Raw genomic sequence first — 18896 nt, 5'->3', positions numbered from 1 at the left:
TCCTCCAGGAGGCCTTAATAATAATAATAATAATTTTGGTATTTGTTAAGCGCTTACTATGTGCCAAGCACTGTTCTAAGTGCTGGGGGAGATACAAGGTAATCAGGTTGTCTCACATGCAGCTCACACAATCTTCATCCTCATTTTACAGATGAGGTAACTGAGGCCCAGAGAAGTTAAGTGACTTGCCCAAAGTCACACAGCTGATAAGTGGCGGAGCCAGGATTAGAACCCATGACCTCTGACTCCCAAGCCCGTGCTCTTTCCACTGAGCCACGCTACTTCTCAGGAGCTTCACGCTGAGCCTTCCATGACTAAGGCCTCCACTCCACTCCTCTTCTCCCACTCCCTTCTGTGTCGCCCTGACTTGCTCCCTTAATTCATCTTCCTTCCCAGCCCCACAGCACATATGTATATACCTGTAACTTATTTGTGTATTTATTTGTATTAATATCTGTCTCCCCCTCTAGACTGTGAGCTTATTGTGAGCAGGGAATGTGTCTGTTTATTGTGTATCGTACTCTTCCTAGCACTTAGTTCAGTGCTTTGCACACTGTAAGTACTCATTCATTCATTCAGTTGTATTTATTGAGCACTTACTGTGTGCAGGACACTGTGCTAAGTGCTTGGGAAGTACAAGTTGGCAGCATGTAGACAAGGTCCCTACCCAACAACGGGCTCACAGTCTCAATAAGTATGATTGAATGAATGAATGATCATGTTATTTGTTAGGCATTTGCCATATGCCAAGCACTGTATGAAGCACTGAGGTAGATGCGAGATAAGCAGTGTGGCTCAATGGAAAAGAGCACAGGCTTTGGAGTCAGAGATCATGGGTTCAAATCCTGGCTCCACCAACTGTCAGCTGTGTGACTTTGGGCAAGTCACTTAACTTCTCTGTGCCTTAGTTACCTCATCTGTAAAATGGGGATGAAGACTGGGAGCCCCCCGTGGGACAACCTGATCACCTTGTAACCTCCCCAGCGCTTAGAATAGTGATTTGCACATAGTAAGCGATTAATAAATGCCATTATTATTATTATTAGATTAGGCATAGTCTCTGCTCTACATGAGGTTCACAGTCTAACTAGGAGGGTGGGCAGGTATTGAATCACAGTTTTACCAGTGAGGAAACTGAAGAACAGAAATGTTAAGTGACTTCCCCAAGGGCACACAGCAAGCAACTGGCAGAGTCAGAATGAGAACGTAGGTCCTCTGGCTACCGGGCCAGTGCTCTTTCCTTGAGAGGGATGTAGGCCTTGTGAAGGGAGGCACCGATTTCCCATCTGGGGAGAAGTGATCCCTGCAATTCCTCAGAGGATGGAGAGAGCTCGGGCCTGGGAGTCTGAAGGTCATGGGTTCTAATCCCAGCTCCACCGCTTGTCTGCTGTGTTACTTTGGGCACTTCTCTGTGCCTCAGTTACCTCATCAGTAAAATGGGCATTGAGACCGTGAGCCCCACATGGGACAGGGACTGCGTCCAACCCAATTTGCTTGTATCCACTCCAGCGCTTAGTACAGTGCCTGGCATGCAATGAGCACTTACAAAGTACCATGATTTATTATTATTAAGGAGCCCTTCCCAGTAGAGCACCCCTGCTTTCAGGCAAGGAGAGATACACCTTCTCTGGGTGAAAAGGAACAAAGATAACCAGAGACAGTGGGCAGGCAAGTTAACTCCTGTGGCCCCAGGAGAGAACTCCTGAGCTGAGCTCCTGGTGACAGGGAGAAAAGTGGTGTCAACTTGCTGGCACAGACTTCCGGAGCTGCCATGTTGGCACCAGCCGAAGAAGGAAGTTCATTATTGCTCCCTCGGGCAGCCAGGGTTCATTAGCTGGGAGGGTTCCCCGAGGCCGTGTGATCTGAGTTTTCCCTATGAATATTTATAAGCAGACCACGTTAGAATCTATTTATTGCTTTTCTCTTTTCCCTCCGTGTATGGGAGGTTTTCGGTTTTGTGTCTGAGCTTTCTGAAAGCAGGACTAATTAGAGTTTTTCTCTTCCCGCTCGTTCGGTTGTGCAATAGCCACAGCTGTTGTTTTTGTGTACCTCATTTGGCACTGGAGTAAAAACAGCAACTTTCCTGTCTGTAATAATAACAGATGTGAATACAATTAAATCAGACTCTACCAGGAAGGGGAGACGTAGTCTGAATATTTCTGAGATTCACCTCAAGCTTCAGGGGGGCGGGGAGGGCAGATCTGATCTGAGTCTGCGGATCAAATGGGTTCACAACATACTTTGAAGGTGTTCTCGTGTGCCTGATGAGGCAGAGCTCTGATTTTCTGAAGGTGACGCTTCCACCCGGAAGCTGCTTTGGTTTAGGGGCTGGACCGAGGCCAGCGCTATTAGAATCAAGTATGTGAGGGGGTGGGTTTGGAAGGTGGGAAAGGAAAAATGTGAGGATGGACAAGGGAGGGATGTGTTGAAGTGTGGAGAACTAGTGCTGAGCTGGACGGGCTGATCCAAGGAAGGAAGCTTGTAGTGGAAAAAAAATTGATGGAGAGGAAGCGGTAAGAGCGAATGGGGCTGGGGGAGATGATGGAGAAAAGGGCCCTCCGGAGAAGGCAGGAACAGGAGAATCAGGAAAGGGGGAAATCAAAAGAGAAACAATGTGGCCTAGTGGAAAAAGGACGGGCCTGGGAGTCCGAGGACCTGAGTTGTAATTCCGGCTCTGCCACTTGTCTGCTGTGTGACTTGGGGCAAGTCACTTCATTTCTCTGGGCCATGGTTACCTCATTTGTAAAACGGGGATTAAGACTGCGAAGACTGTGAGCCCCATAAGGAACATGGACTGGGTCCAACCTGATTAGCTTGTATCTACCCAAGCATTTAGTACAGTCCCTGGCACATAGTAAGCACTTAACAAGGACCATTAAAAAAAAGGCACAGAGGGTGGGGCTGACCCTCAAGGTGCCAGAACCCCTTAGAGTTCTGAATGGGGGGAGTTTGGTTCACGCCTTCCAAAACCAATGTAATTACTCTCCTTGAGCTCTATAAAGGATCAGACAGCGAGACGGGAAAGCCACGTATATATCCAACTTACGTGGGGACAGCTGTGGATCGGAATGCACTGCTTCTTGCGACACTCAATTTTGCCTTTCACACAAGCACAGATGGTGCAGTTGAAAGAGGACCACATCTCTCCATCCTGTAGGAGAGAGAATACGGGGCGGTGACTGGCCAGAGCCATGGAAGGTGGGAAGCAACAGTCATTATCTGACAGGAGGCAGCGCTTCTCTCTCTGAACAATGCCATTGTTTAATTTAAATTCCTCTGAGGTGTCCATCCGCACCCAGGCCCACTTCAGGCAGAGAGCAGAGGGGAGGTCTCCGATTCTCTCCGCCGGGACACAAAAAGAATTCTTCTGAGTCGACCCAACTCACATTTGCCGTTCCGCTGCCCGGCTTGTTTATTTTTGCAGCCCCACTCTGGAACGTGAGCTCGCATGAATTTTCACGTGCTGTAATTAGGAGCTGCGTTTTCCCTCCTCTGACATGACTGAGGTGTTAAACTGATTGCATGCGAACATGTTTGCTGAAGAGGCCAAGAGACAGTGAGTTGATTCCCAGATGGGACCTACTAGTAATGAAGCTTAATTCTGATTCCTCCCAGGCTGCAGTGGAGCACTGACCCTTACCAAATCTCTGCACATGCTGACCTCATACAAAAACCGCCAGATGCCTGGGAAGGTCCCTCTTGCAAAATTCACTGCCTCGGACAAGGAATCCTAGCAGGAAAGACCTCTTCCATTACTGGGTCGGCCCTGGGCCCCACCATTTTGCATCACTGAGGGCTGTAGCCAAAACTTCCCAGTGTGCTTCCAGAGTATCGTAGGGTGGGCCGCGGGGCCCTGCAAGTCTGGCTTTGGGATTGAGGACGGAGAGCAGGATTTGAGGACAGAGGTCCCAAGAATCCCCATCCAGCTTTATCATCCATCTGATCTGCACATAGCTGTAATTTCTTTATTTATATTAATGTCTGCCACCCCAACTCTAGACTGTAAGCTCACTGTGGGCAGGGACTCTGCCTGTTTATTGTTGTGTTGTATTCTCCCAAGTGCTTAGTACTGTACTCGGCCCACAGTAAGCACTCTACAACTACAATTGAATGAAGGAATGATAACTCCACGGGGCCTTCGGGCCATTTACAAAGGGCCTGGAAGGGCAGCCATTCTTTGTGCATCAGGGAGCAGCGAAATCTCCGGCTAGTGCCCAGCCCACTTCCAAGTAACATCCTCCTGGGCATCAACAGTGACCAGAAGTCTTGTCCCTGGAAGCCCCAGGCGAAGCTCTGGCTGACTTGCTGGCTGTAAGATCCTGGGATCCTTTACCACAGGACTACCAATTTTTCAGAGATATTTGTAATGCTTAATGTATGTTGGACACTGGGCTGCCCTTGCCCATTGGCCTGCATCCAGATCACAGCCTCTAATCATCATCATCATTGGTTATTTATTGAGCGCTTACTATGTGTACATCACCAGACTAAGCACTTGGGACAGTACAATACAACAGTGTTGATAGATACTTCCCCTGCCCACAAACAGCTTACAGTCTAGGGGGGAGACAGACATTAATATAAATAAATTATTTATTTATCATTTAAGTTGCCTCTGCCCTTAGGCAACCTATTTGGAAGGGGGAAAACCCTTATGGTCCCACCCACTGGCATCTTAGGCTCATGGCCAATGGAAAGAAAATAGACCAGGGAGCCTGGATATCTGGGTTCTAATTCTTACTCCCCCATTTGTCTGCTGTGTGACCACAGCTTCTTTGTGCCTCAGTTTCCTCATCTGTATAATGGGGAGTGAATACTTTCTCCCTTTCTCATAGCCCCAAGTGTGTCCAACTTGCTTATATTGTATCTACCCCAGTGCTTAACAAATGCCAAAGTTATTATTATTATTATCATTATTAAATGCATTTTGTTGACCCTTCTCCCTGAGTTCCTCTCCTCAGGACAAGCAACGGGAGAGTTCCTCCTGCCACCTGCCTAGCTACCTTATTATTTTTTATATTATTTCTTAACCTCTTACTGTTCTAAGCACCGTGGTAGATACAAGAAAATCAGGTTGGACACAGTCCCTGTCCCACATGAGGCTCACAGTCTAAGTTAGAGGGAGGTGGACTTAATCCTCATTTTACAGATGAGGTAACAGGCACAGAGAATAATGATAATAATAATTAAGGTATTTGCTAAGCACTTATTATTTGCCAGGCACTGTACTGAGCACAAGGGTAGATATAAGCATATTGGATTGGACACAGGTCTTGCCCCACGTGGGGCTCACAGTCTCAATCCCCATTTTACAGATGAGGTAATTGAGGAGCAGAGAAGTTAAGTGACTTGCTCATGGTCACACAGCAGACAGGAGGCCGAGCCGGGATTAGAACCCAGGTCCTCTGACTTTCAGGCCTGTGTTCTTTCCAATAGGTCACGGCGCTTCTCAAGAGGGATTGGTGGGGCCCGTGAGCTCCTCGCTTGACATTTACCCGAAAGATCTTGTTGCCGAACTTGCACACTTTGATGTCCTCGGGGACGGCGTGGGAGAGACACTTCTCACAGCAGGCCTCCCGGCTTTGGCTGCAAACTCCAGGCTGAGAGCACCTTTTCTTGCAAAGCACGGTGGAATCCTGGGGAAAGTCCCAGCAGAAGTAGAAAAGAGTTTGAATTTCCCAGCGTAGACACCCCTGCTATTTCAATGCTCTTCCCGCCTCACCTCGTCCCTTCTCTGCACTGATGGGAAACCCACTCTTGCAAATGGAATTCCCATTCATTTAAAGGGAAGAATGTTTCCATTCGTCCTGTTTTATTGTGTATGAGGGAGAACTGAGGCTCAAGGAGTGGACTTAGCCCAGCACCATCTAGACTGGTGGACTCCTCATCAATCAATTGTATTTATTGAGCAATTACTACATGTAGGGCACTGTACTAAGCACTTGGGAGAGTACACTACAACAACATAAGTGTTGGTAGACGTGTTCCCTGCCTAGAGTGAGTTTAGAGCCTAGACATTCTTATTAATGAGAAGCATTATAGGAGAAGCAGCGTGGCTCAGTGGAAGGAGCACGGGCTTTGGAGTCGGAGGTCATGGGTTCAAATCCCGGCTCAGCTGTTTGTCAGCTGTGTGTCTTTGGGCAAGTCACTTCACTTCTCTGGGCCTCAGTTCCCTCATCTGTAAAATGGGGATTAAGACTGTGAGCCCCCTGTGGGACAACCTAATCACCTTGTAACCTCCCCAGCACTTAGAACAGGGCCTTGCACATAGCAAGTGCTTAATAAATGCCATTATTATTATTAATGTCTGTCTCCCCATCTAGACTGTAAACTTGTTCACGAGCAGGGAATGTGCTAATTCTGTCGTATTGTACTCTCCCAAGTGCTTAGTATAGTGCTCTGCACACAGTAAATGCTCAATAAATCTGTAATTTACATATTTAATAATAATAATAATAATGATGATGATGATGGTATTTGTAAAGTGCGAACTATGTGCCAAGTGCTGGGGTAGATACAAGGTAATCAGGTTGTCCCACGTGGAGCTCACAGTCTTAATTCCCATTTTACAGATGAGCTAAATGAGGCCCAGAGAAGTTAAGTGACTTGCCCAAAGTCACACAGCAGACAAGTGGTGAAGCTGGAATTAGAACCTACGAGTCTGAACTCTGACTCCCAAGCCGGTGCTCTTTCCACTGAGCCATGCTGTTTCCATTAATTTCTTTTATATTAATGTCTGTCTCCCTCTCGTGATTGTAAACTCGTTTATGGGCAGCAAGTCTGTCCATTATTTTATTGTATTCTCCCAAGTGCCCTGCACACCATAAGAGCTCAGTAAATGATTGAATGAATAAATACGACTGATTAACTGATAGAGGGAGAGACAGACATTGATATAAATAAATGAATTACGGATATATATCAGTCAATCAATCGTATTTATTGAGCACTTACTGTGTGCAGAGCACTGTATTAAGCACTTGGGAAGTATAAGTTGGCAACATATAGAGATGGTCCCTGCCCTAACAGTGGGCTCACAGTCTAGAAGATGTATGTAAGTAATATGTATGTAAGTGTTCATCCCAAAACTCTTCCCTTCTTCTCAAAATCTGTTGGCTCTGGCAGACATGAGCAGTGCCCTCTGCTTCCTGACAGATAAGGAACACTCCCTGGGACTCAGGCTGAGGGAGAGAAGTAAAAGTTGAGGACAAGCTGGAAGGAAGATTCTGCTCCTAATAGCTGGAGGGTTTAGAAGATTTGGGGGCTAAAAGGGAGGGTCACACGGAATTTTCCATCTGCAAACATCACAGGTAGGGCTTCTACATCCAAATAGAGGCCAGACTCCTTTAGGAGAGACAGGGAACAGAACCCCTGACTAAGAGACAATAATAATAATGATAGTGGTATTTATTAAGCACTTACTATGTGTCAGTCACTGTACTAAGCACCAGGGGGAAACAAGCAAATCGGGTTGGACACAGTCCCTGTCCCCACATAGGGCTCACAGTCGTAATCCTCATTTTACAGATGAGGTAACTGAGGTACGGGGAAGTGACCTGACTTGCCCAGGGTCACACAGCAGACAAGCGGCAGAGTCAGAATTAGAACCCAAGACCTGGTGACTCCCAGGCTCATGTGGTATACACTAGGCCATGTTCTCGGAAGGTTTCCTTAGGATGTTCCCACCACCCTTGAATCTTGGCCTAATGTGGCTGTCACCTCAGGCCTCTCTGTGAATTGTCCCGGCAGACACCAGTTTCACCAGTTGTCTCGTGGGAAAGGAGGAAAAGGACAGGTTCTTTAGGGAGCCTCCTTCTTTAGCCCCTAAATCCACTCTGCCCCAGGGCTGCCCCGATGGATGTGTCCAGGATGGACAGGGTAGCGGTCAGATGTGTCCAGCTGTTGACAGTGGATGAGATTCCCAATGCTGCCAACATCACTACAATAATAATAATAATTGGCATTTGTTAAGCACTTACAAGCCATTCTGGGGCATCTAAAGGAATAGGTCAAGGAGTCCAGCCAGGTGGTGACCTCCCTACTGCGTAGCTGCAATCTGAATCCCTATGGGCAGTGATTTATTTGTGAAATTCCTAGAGGGAGAGGAGCCAAACAAAGGTCTTCGAGCTTCTGGCCAAAGTAAATAGTGTCTCGCAATATATTCACCATATGATAATACAAACCACAGAAAAGCCTTGAGAGGAGCAGAAAAACACATTCCCTGGCAGAGTGGTTACGGAGAGTTTTGTGCCAGGGAGAAAGAGTTCAGCACCCTCGCCTCCTCCCCCTCTCCCACAGCTGATGCCCTAGGAGTACCCAGTCCTTGTAAACTCTGCTTGCCCCGAAGAAATGGGGGTTCTGCTCCCAACTGACAATCTCTCTCTTTTTGTGTCTATCCATGTCCCTTTCTCCCTGTTTCCCTTCCTTGCCCCTTCTCAACTGGAAAATATAGATAATGCAGATCGACACAGATGACATGCTCTGTAATTAACAAATCACCCCAAAGTGCCATGACGAGGAGGAGGAAGAGGAAGTGGAGACGAGAGAGGAAGAACCGAAGGAGAGACAGGAAGAGGAGAGGGAGAAAGAAATCCTGATTAAATCATACAAGTGACGTGCTCACTAATTAACAAATCCTACAGTTCTATGAAGAGGGGAAGGAAGAGAAAGTGACTGATTGATTGATTGACTCAAGTATACATAGGAAGGGAAGACCAAACTCCTTTAAGTCATTTGGAGTCACTGTGAGGGCCCTGAAATGGACAAGCCAGAACAGGGCACATAGCTAGACAACCCTAGGCTTGCTTCCTAGCCTGTGGCCACTCTGAAGTGTATCAGGCCCTTCCTTCCATCCAGCTTCAAGCACATTCTCCCCGGGGCACCCCCATGGTCCCGGCCTCCCTCGAGGCAGATTTTCAATCCCTCCACCAACGCTGGCCCGCCCCACTTACTCGGCAGGTACATCTTGTGCAGTTGTCGTACAAGAAGGAGGATCCATTATCGTAGACGTCGCTGTGAAACAGGCAGCTTCCAAACGGGAGGTCGAACACTTTCCTCTGGCCTGGGAGAAGTGACAGAACAGCATAAATCTGGTGGATCCTGGGAATGAGGCTGGATATCCCCCAAGCAGGCTCAACCCCAGTGACCCCTCTCTTGTCAAACCTGCTGCAGTTTGTGAATCCCCAGACATGGAGTTTCGAGGACGAACTACGGGCTCCCACTCAACACCCCCAATCCTTGACCCAAGCAGCTTGGGAATGATCAGAAATTTGTGTGTGTGTCATCTCAGGGGTGATTTGAAGTGCCCAGAGGGTACATCCTCAGCCACCCAGCTCTAAGAGCTCTCAGCTTCTCTGCTAGACCGTAAGCTCCTTGTAGGCAGGGAACGGGTCTACCCACTCTATTGCATGGTAATAATAATAATGATGGTATTTGTTAAGCGCTTACTATGTGGCAGGCACTGTATTAAGCACTGGTGTGAATACAAGCAAACTGAGCTGGACCCATGGCCCTAAATAAGAAAGAACAGTTCTGTTTAGGAACATCTAGGAGCATTTCAGATAGGCTGGTCCCACTTCCTTCCCCTTGGATTTAGCCTGACCAAAAAAATGTCCTCTTTTCTTTGGGTTTTGATCCTCATATTTCCATAAACTTTGCTGTTCCTTCTGCGGCATGTCCTGGGACAAGACAGTCAACAGAGCAGAACTCAACACCGCAGCCACCGCCTGAAAGGCAAACCTAGGGTCAAACATGGGCCTCGGTTGTCTCTATGGGACTAGACCAGAGCCGAGGTTTGGGCTGTCCGATTTGGGAAGCACCCAATGTGAGGATGAGGTGGAGGGCAGCGTTCGCGACCATGGAAGGATCCATCTACCCACTACCGGGGCAGTATTGGAACCGTTGTCTGCCCGTCTGGGCTCCAGGTTAATTCCTGAGCAGGCGGGACTGGGGCTGGCAATCTGAACAAATGAGGAGCTCTTTGAGCCATTTTGTCGATATAACAACAGGGTAGTTATCATTCCAGCTGCCAAAGTACTGTACACCATGTAAATCCCTCATTCCTCCTTCTACCCTCCCCTATCCCTGCCCTTCTTAATGGCTCTCTGTTTACCCCTCTTGACCCCCTCTGGAGCCCAGGCTTCTAGCCCCACCCTGGAGATATACACCACCCTTTCACCCCACCAAGTTTCCCACAAGTGACTCCCACGGCGGGGGAGATATGTGTGTGTTTGTGTGTGTCTCTGATTCAAGTGTAACCTGTTTCCAAACCTGATTCTACCATTAGCTCTGGTTCTGAAGGGCCAGGTGAAGCAGCAGAGGTAGGATGAGATGGGGGAGACATATGGCTGTTACTGGGTCAGCACCAATGAGCTGCCCAGTTCCTCACGCTCTGTCCAGTGAGGAACCATTTTCTTCAGACCTTTCTTTTCATCTTTTTGTTTCCCACAACTTCTGTATCTTGGCAGGCCTCCCATGCCCTTTCCTTTGGGTGAGCTTTGTTGGCTCAGGAAGAAGCCTCTGGGGCAACTGATAATAATTATGGTATTTGTTAAATGTTTACTGTGTGCTAAGTACTGTATTAAGTGCTGAGGGGAATACTGGATAATCAGGCCGGATAAAGTCCTTGTCCCTCATGTGACTCACTAAGTATGAGGGAGAACAGGTATTAAATCTCAATTTCACCATCGAGGAAACTGAGGCACAGAGAAGTTAAGTGACTTGCCCGAGGTCACACAGCAGGGAAGTGGTAGAGTCAAGAGGCAGCACGGCGAGGTGGATAGAGAACTGGCCTGGAAGTCAGAAGGGCATGGGTTCTAATCCCAGCTCCACCACTTGTCTGCTGTGTGACCTTAGGCAAGTCACTTCACTCCCCTGGGCCTCAGTTGCTTCATCAGTAAAATGGGGATTGAGACTGTGAGCCCCACGGGGGACACGGACTGTATCCAACTCGATTTGTTTGTATCCACCCTAGAGCCCAGTACAGGGCCTGGAACGTAGTAAGCGCTTAACAAATACCACATTATTATTATTAGAGTCAGCATTATTTGACCAAATTTACTGAGAGCTTACTGTGGGCAGAGCACTATACTAAGCATTTGGGAGAGTACAATACAACATTAGAACCCAGGTCTTTGACTCCCAGGCGCGTGGTCTATTAGACCACACTGTTTCTTAAAGCAGTTGTTTGAGTGTGGGCCTGGCGCCCTGGGGTCACGCTAGCTGCGGACTGGAGGCGGCTGACCCTTCTGGGACCCCCATCTGACCACTGCAGACCCAATGTCGCCGAAAGCCGGGACTCTCCAGGCCCCCTCGCCCCCATCCCCGGTCCCCAAAGCAGCAGTGGAGTATCGCCACACAGTCACTCACCTAGACATTTGGGGCAGCACTGCCCGGGTGGAGTGTAGCTGAGATGCCGCGGGCACGAGAGAACGGGGCAGACTTCTCGAACGCACTGGGTTCTGCCTCCCTGCGGAAAACAGGCCGCGTTAGAGACTCCGCCTGGCTAGGGCTCTCTTGGCTCGCACCGTTTCTCCATGGGGGCCAGGATGGAGGTTGGGGAGTGTACTTCGGCTAGCCAGCTTCAGCCCTGGTTCACTGTGGAGACTGCTAGCTCTCTCTGCTCTCCTTTCCTGTTCATTCATTTAATCATATTTATTGAGCGCTTATGGTGTGCAGAGCACCATACTAAGCACTTGGGAGAGTTCAATACAACAATAAACAGACATATTCCCTGCTCACAAACAGCTTACAGTCTTGAGGATGAGTGCACAGTCTTTTCATGCATTCAATCATATTCATCGAATGCTTACTGTGTGCAAAGCACTGCACTAAACGCTTAAAGGATGGGCTTACAGTCTACCCTTCTGGGTGCTCAGACAGGGGCTCCAGCCCTGAGGCAGAGGGGGACACTTGGGTATGTTGTCATTTATTTATTTATATTAATGTCAGTCTCCCCCCTATAGATTGTAATCTCGCTGTGGGCAGGCAATGTGTCTTTTGTCATATTGTACGCTACCGAGTGCTTAGTACAGTGTTCCACACACAGTAAGAGAGCAATAAACACGACTGACTGACTGGCTGACACACACTTGGGATTATTGGCTCATTAGAACGACACATCCCTTCTCAGGGTCTCACCTGAAGAGTTTCTAGTACTCTACCAGTCTCCGCTACTGGGAGGGAAAGTCAAGCAGAGGCCTGTCCATTCCATTCCTAGATTGGTCAGTGGCTAGTGAGTGGCAGGCAACCTGCTACAAGTCAAAACTCACCTATGCTGGGCAGCAGTGGCCTGGGAGAGAGTAAAGGCAGTGACTCACGCTTACTGCACAGAAGGAGGCAGTGGTAAACCACTTCTGTATTTTTACCAAGAAAACACTAAGGATCCACTACCAGAATGATTGCAGATGGAGGTGGGGTGCTCCAGGAGAGGTGTGTCCATGATGTTGCTATGGGTCAGAGATGACTCGACAGCGTAAGACGAGACAAGAGTGGGACAGGAAGGCTGCTGTTTCTTTGTCGCTATCCCCACCACCCATGCCCTCCGCAGTGAGGGCTTCTCTCTGCTGCTCTCTGGACTAGAGCGAACCTCCCTACAGCTTGGGGATTTGCCCCCAAGTCAGCCACACACCTGCTACAAAGCAGGGGGTGGAAGTGGCAGGGCTCAAAGGCCTTTCCCAATCAGTCAATCAATCAATCGTATTTTCTGAATGCTTACTGTGTGCAGGGCCCTTGAATGAGAATAATAATAATAATTATGGTACTTGTTAAGCACTGACTACGTGCCCAGCACTGTTTTAAGATACAAGGTAGGCAGGTTGGACACAGTCCCTGTCCCATGTGGGGCTCACACTCTTAATCCCCATTTTACAGATGAGGTAACTGAGGCCCAGAGAAGTGAAATAATGTGACCAAACTCACACAGCAGACGTGTGGCAGAGCCAGGATTAAGTGTTTAGGGGAGTACAGTATAAAAGAGTTGCCTTACTCCCTGATGCCCTCCATTGCATTAGCTCCAGGAGCTAGACATTCATTCATTCATTCATTCAATCATATTTATTGAGCGCTTACTGTGTGTACAGCACTGTACTAAGCACTTGGGAAGTGCAAGTTGGGAACATATAGAGACGGTCCCTACCCAACAGTGGGCTCACAGTCTAGAAGGGGGAGACAGACAACAAAACAAAACATATTAACAAAATAAAATAGAATGGAATAAATATGTACAAATAAAATAGAGTAATAAATATGTACAAACATATATATATATATATATATACAGGTGCTGTGAGGAGGGGAAGGAGGTAAGGTGGGGGGATAGGGAGGGGGAGAGGAAGGAAGGGGTTCAGTCTGGGAAGGCCTCCTGGAGGAGGTGAGCTCTCAGTAGGGTTCTGAAGGGAGGAAGAGAGCTAGCTTGGCAGATGTGCGGAGGGAGGGCATTCCAGGCCAGGGGGAGGACGTGGGTCAGGGGTCGATGGCAGGACAGGCGAGAACGAGGCACAGTGAGAAGGTTAGCGGCAGAGGGGCGAAGGGTGCAGGCTGGGCTGTAGAAGGAAAGAAGGGAGGTGAGGTAGGAGGGGGTGAGGAGATGGAGAGCCTTGAAGTCGAGAGTGAGGAGTTTTTGCCTGATGCGTAGGTTGACTGATAGTCACTGGAGATTTTTGAGGAGGGGAATAACATGCCCAGAGCATTTCTGCACAAAGATGATCCGGGCAGCAGCATGAAATATAGATTGAAGTGGGGAGAGACAGGAGGTTGGGAGATCTGGGGGAGGCCGATGCAGTAATCCAGTCGGGATAGGATGAAAGATTGAACCAGCAGGGTAGCAGTTTGGATGGAGAAGAAAGGGCGGATCTTGGCGATGTTGCGGAGCTGAGACCGGCAGGTTTTGGTGACAGATTGGATGTGAGGGGTGAATGAGAGAGCAGAGTCGAGGATGACACCAAGTTTGCGGGCTTGTGAGACGGGAAGGATGGTAGTGCCGTCAACAGTGATGGGAAAGTCAGGGAGAGGGAAGGGTTTGGGAGGGAAGATAAGGAGTTCAGTCTTGGACATTTTGAGTTTTAGATGTCATCAGCGTAGAGATGATAGTTGAAGCCACGGGAGTGAATGAGTTCACCAAGGGAGTGAGTGTAGATAGAGAACAGAAGGGGACCAAGTACTGACACTTGAGGAACAGGGTGGTCTGAAGCTGGGAAACCTGACTTACAGGAAGCAGAGTGGGATAGTGGTTAGAATATGGGCATGGGAGTCAGAAGGTCATGGGTTCTACTCCTGGCTCTGTGACTTGTCATTCACTCAATTGCATTTATTGAGTGCTTACTGTGTGCAGAGCACTGTACTAAGCACTTGGGAGAGTTCGATGTAACAATAGACACATCCCCTGCCCACAGCAAGCTTACAGTCTAGAGGGAGAGAAAGACATTAATATAAATAAATACATTACAAAGACATACAGGAATACTCTGGGGCTAGGAGGGGTGGATGGATAAAAGGAAGGGAGTGAGAGGAGCAGAAGGGGGGCCTAGTCAGAGAAGGCCTCTTGGAGGAGATGTGCCTTCAATAAGGCTTTTTAGTGGGGGAGAGTAATTGTCAGATATGAGGAGGGTGGCCATTTCAGGAGAGAGGCAGGACGTGGGCGAGAGGTTGGCAGCGAGATTCATTCATTCAATCATATTTATTGAATGCTTACTGTGTGCAGAGCACTGTACTAAGTGCTTGGGAAGTACAAGTCGGCAACATATAGAGATGGTTCCTACCCAACAATGGGCTTACAGTCTAGAAGGGGGAGGCAGACAACAGAACAAAACACGTAGACAGGTGTCAAAATCGTCAGAACAAGTAGAATTAAAGTGAGATAGATGAGATCGAGGAACAGTGAGAAGGTTAGTATTACAGGAGCGAAGTGTTCAGGCTGATTGGTAGTAGGAGAGCAGCGAGATGAGGTAGAATGGGGCAAGATGACTGAATGCTTTAAAGCCAATGGTGAGGAGTTTCTGTTTGATGCAGAGGCGGATGGGCAACCACTGGAGTTTCTTGAGAAGTAGGGAAACATAGCCTGAGCATTTTTGTAGAAAAATTATCCAGGCATCAGAGTGAAGGAGGAAGAGACAGGAAGCGAGGAGGTCAGCAAGGAGGTCGATACAGTAGTCAAGATGGGATAGAATAAGTGCTTGAATTAACGTGGTAGCAAGTTGGCTGGAGAGGAAAGGTCAGATTTTAGCATCTCTCTCTCTTCTGTCTCTCTCTCACCATAATTGACTCCCTTACTCATGCTCTCCCACCTACTTGGAAGTCCCACCCCCTTCACATCTGATGACAAACCACTGCTCTTCCCATCTCCCAAGCCATTCCACCAGGGAGTCTTCCTGAATTAATAATGCCCTTAGCTCTTTAAAGGGCTTTTATGGCCAAAGCCCTTCAACATTATCTATTTCAATGTATTTCTTAGAACAACCTGAGAGTTAGGAAGAGGGGTCAGGTATTACAACTCCCATTTTACAGATGGAGAGACTAAGGCATGGAGAAGTTCGAGATCAGAGCCGGGACTGCAACCTCCAGCTTTTTCCAACATGCCTCACACACCTCCCCAGCCTCCCTCCGTTCTGTCTCACCTGTCCACTTGAGTCCTTACCCAAATCAATCAATCACTGGTATGTATTGTGTGCTCCCTTTATGCAGGGCACTGTATTAAGCACTTGGAAAAATACAATTCAGTACAGTTGTTAGACAGGATCTCTACCCACAAGGAGCTGATCGTCTACAGGGGGAAACAGACTTGAGAAAATTCCAGACCAAAGTGCTGCTGGTTCTGAGTGGAGGCGTGGGGGCTTGAGAGTGTCTGAGGAGTGTGAGTGGTTAACATCCAGGATTCCAGGTGACCCTTTCTCTGGGCAATCTCTGACCATCTCTGAGTGTGGGCCTGAGGATAACTAAGTGCCCTTCTAGTCCCCCTTCTAGACTGTGAGCCCATTGTTGGGTAGGGACCGTCTCTATCTGTTGCCAACTTGTACTTTCCAAGCGCTTAGTACAGTGCTCTGCACACAGTAAGCGCTCAATAAATATGACTGAATGAATGAATGAAAGTGCGGGCCCGCCACAGCTGCCCGATCTAAATAAAAAACCCAGGAAGTAAATGAGCAAGACCACCTGAGGGGAGAGTCGGCCGAGAATCCTGAAGGCCTCACCTGGACCACCCAGAAAAGATGTGCCAAAATACGAGGGAAAAAAAAAATGAAACCCCTCTCCTTGCCACTTAAAAAAAAAAATCAAAGTTGAATCTGTCGGTTCCACATTAACAACAAAGCTGTTGGGGTGTGCACAGACCTTTCAAAAGGTTTACCTCAGGTCTGGCTTGCTTCCAGGGAGTTGAAAAGAACAATCATTCGGGAATCATACCTCCCAAGTGTATCATCCATGCAGGGGGGTCGGAGGGGCACACTTTTATGCCTGAGATGAGTGGGCTTAATTGTCCACCAGGCTGTCTCCACTGCCCAAGCTTCAGGAGCATAGTGTGGACTGGGAGGGAAAGTCTTCAAGAGGTCCTAAACCAGCAGAGGCCCATTCACATATCCAGAAGCCCCACAGGGCATCTCAAAATTTCATGCATTCTAACAATTTTTTTCCCAGTGGGGCTCTATAAGTAACTTGAGGTTCATTATTATCACTGTTGGTATAAACAGTAATACAACAATAATAACAGCAGTAATAACTGTAGTATTGGTTAAGTGCTTACTCTGCCCTAAGCCCTGGGGTAGATACAATATAAGCAGAGGGGACAAAGTCCCTGTCACACAAGACTCACAGACCAGAGGGAATGAGTGTAGTCTAGTGGAGAGAGCACAGGTCTAGGAGTTAGAAAACATGCATTCTATTCCCGTGGGACCTAGGATAAGACATTTAACGTCTATGTGCCTCAGTTTCCTCATCTATATGATGGACATTACGTATCTGTTCTCCCTCCCCGCTAGACTCTGAACCTCATTTGGGCTAAAAACTTGGTCCAACCTGCTTATTTTGTATCTAACCACACCTGGTATACACTAGGTGCTCAGCACAAACCACAAGAATTATCATTATTATTATTCTTACCATTTAGTATTTTATCCAAACTCGACTACTGATTCAGCCACCTCACAAACCTCCCTGCCTCCAATCTCTCCCCTCTCCAGTCCAAACTTCATTCTGTAGCCCTGATCACTATTCTCAAAGGTAGTTCTGCACAAGTTTCCCCCGTTCTCGAAAACCTCCAGTGGCCCTTTCCACGTCAAGCAAAACTCTTGTTCTTCGGTTTTAAAGTCAATGCTTACCCCAGTACGGATCCTCACTCCTCTCCCACTACACCCCAGCCTGCTCACTGCTCTCTTAAGTCACTGTTCTCACTGTGCTGCATCCTAAACCTTTTTCTGCCAAACCCTTGCTGACACCCTACCATCTATCTCCCCTTTTACAATTGGTAAACTACTATGCTCCCTATCTTCAAAGCCCTTCTGAAGTTGCATCTCTCCCAGGAAGCCTTCCCTGATTAATTTCTCTTTCTCCCCCTACTATTTCCCTCCTACTGCCACATCAGCACTTCCTCATCAACTAAATACTTGGGTTCTTCCCCCCCATCCACCAAACCTCTAAAACATAGGTACATTTTTTTCTGGCATTTCTTAAGTGCTTACTGTGTGCCAAGCACTGTGCTCTATGCTAGGGTAGATTCAAGATTATCAGGTTGGACTCAATCCTGTCCCACATAAGGCCCACAGTCTAAGTAGGAGGGAGTAGGATTGAATCTCCATTTTACAGATGAGGAAACTGAGGTACAAAGGAGGTAAGGGACTTGCCCAAAGCCACTCAGAAGGCAAATGGCAGAGCCAAAATTAGAGTCCAGGTTCTCACATTCACAGACCTGTATTCTTGGGAAGCAGCATGGCCTAATTGGATAGAGCACAGGCCTGAAAGTCAGGACTTGGGTTCTAATTCCAGCTCTGCCACTTGCCTGCTGTGTGACCTTGGGAAAGTCACTTGCAGTCTCTGGGCCTCAGTTACCCCATCTGTAAAATGGGGATTAAGTCTGTGAGCCCATGTGGGACAGGGGCAGTGTCCAACTTGATTAGCTTGTATCTACCTCATTGCTTAGAACAGTGCTTGACACAGAACAAGTACTTAACAAATACCATTATTATTATTATTTCCACTAGATGACATGGCTTCTGATTTCTTTAAATGTTGTTGCTTCCCCCTACCTGTCTAGACTGTAAGCTTCTCAAGGGCAGTAATCCTGTCTACCAACTGTACTGTATTTTATACTACTGCTGCAAACCTCTTGCTTACACCCTTCCATCAACCGCCCCCTTCACAACTGGTAAACTACTGCTCTCCCTATCTTCAAAGCCCTTCTGAAATTGCATCTCTTCCAGGACCCCTTCCCTGATTAATCTCTTTTCCCCACCCTATTTCCACTTGACTGTCACTTAGTACAGTGCTCTGCACCCCAATAAACACTATTTTCTACTGATTGATTCATATCTGAAGGCAACAGGCAGGCAAGGCACCAGCTTTGTCCATCCCTGGGTGTCAATAAATCAATGAATGGTATTTATTGAACAATTACTATGTGTTTTTTTTATCACTGGGCCAGGCTTGCCCACTTGCAAAGCCAGATGAGAAAGATAGGGCTTACATGAAGAGGTCCTCTAGCCTCAGTGGAAGGATGGGCATATGGCTGGGTAGAAGAGCAGGGACACTGAATGCCAAGGTCCTTGAGTGACTTTCCACCTGAATTTATTGGAGAGCACTTCATTTTCATTGGCACCAAGAAACCTTGAAATAAAGTATTCTGGACTTAAGAGGGGTACATACATTGCTCTGGTATTTTTCAATAAGATAAACAGAACTATACTGATATTTGC

At 47.7% G+C, this 18896-nt stretch overlaps 1 protein-coding gene across 1 annotated transcript in view; it reads right to left on the bottom strand.

The window, feature by feature from the left end:
* BMPER (BMP binding endothelial regulator) overlaps nt 1-18896 on the bottom strand; it is a 223944-nt gene that overhangs the window by 67770 nt on the left and 137278 nt on the right. Inside the window, exons 7-10 of the mRNA XM_038770108.1 lie at nt 11368-11467; nt 8952-9061; nt 5496-5636; nt 3047-3151 (exon numbers count right to left, since the gene is read on the bottom strand). Coding sequence (XP_038626036.1) covers nt 3047-3151; nt 5496-5636; nt 8952-9061; nt 11368-11467 — 456 coding nt within the window. The remainder of the gene's footprint in view (nt 1-3046; nt 3152-5495; nt 5637-8951; nt 9062-11367; nt 11468-18896) is intronic.

This window comes from Tachyglossus aculeatus, chromosome 2, assembly GCF_015852505.1.
Source record: "Tachyglossus aculeatus isolate mTacAcu1 chromosome 2, mTacAcu1.pri, whole genome shotgun sequence".
Taxonomy (NCBI): domain Eukaryota; kingdom Metazoa; phylum Chordata; class Mammalia; order Monotremata; family Tachyglossidae; genus Tachyglossus; species Tachyglossus aculeatus.
This window is presented reverse-complemented; position numbering and strand designations above follow the sequence as displayed.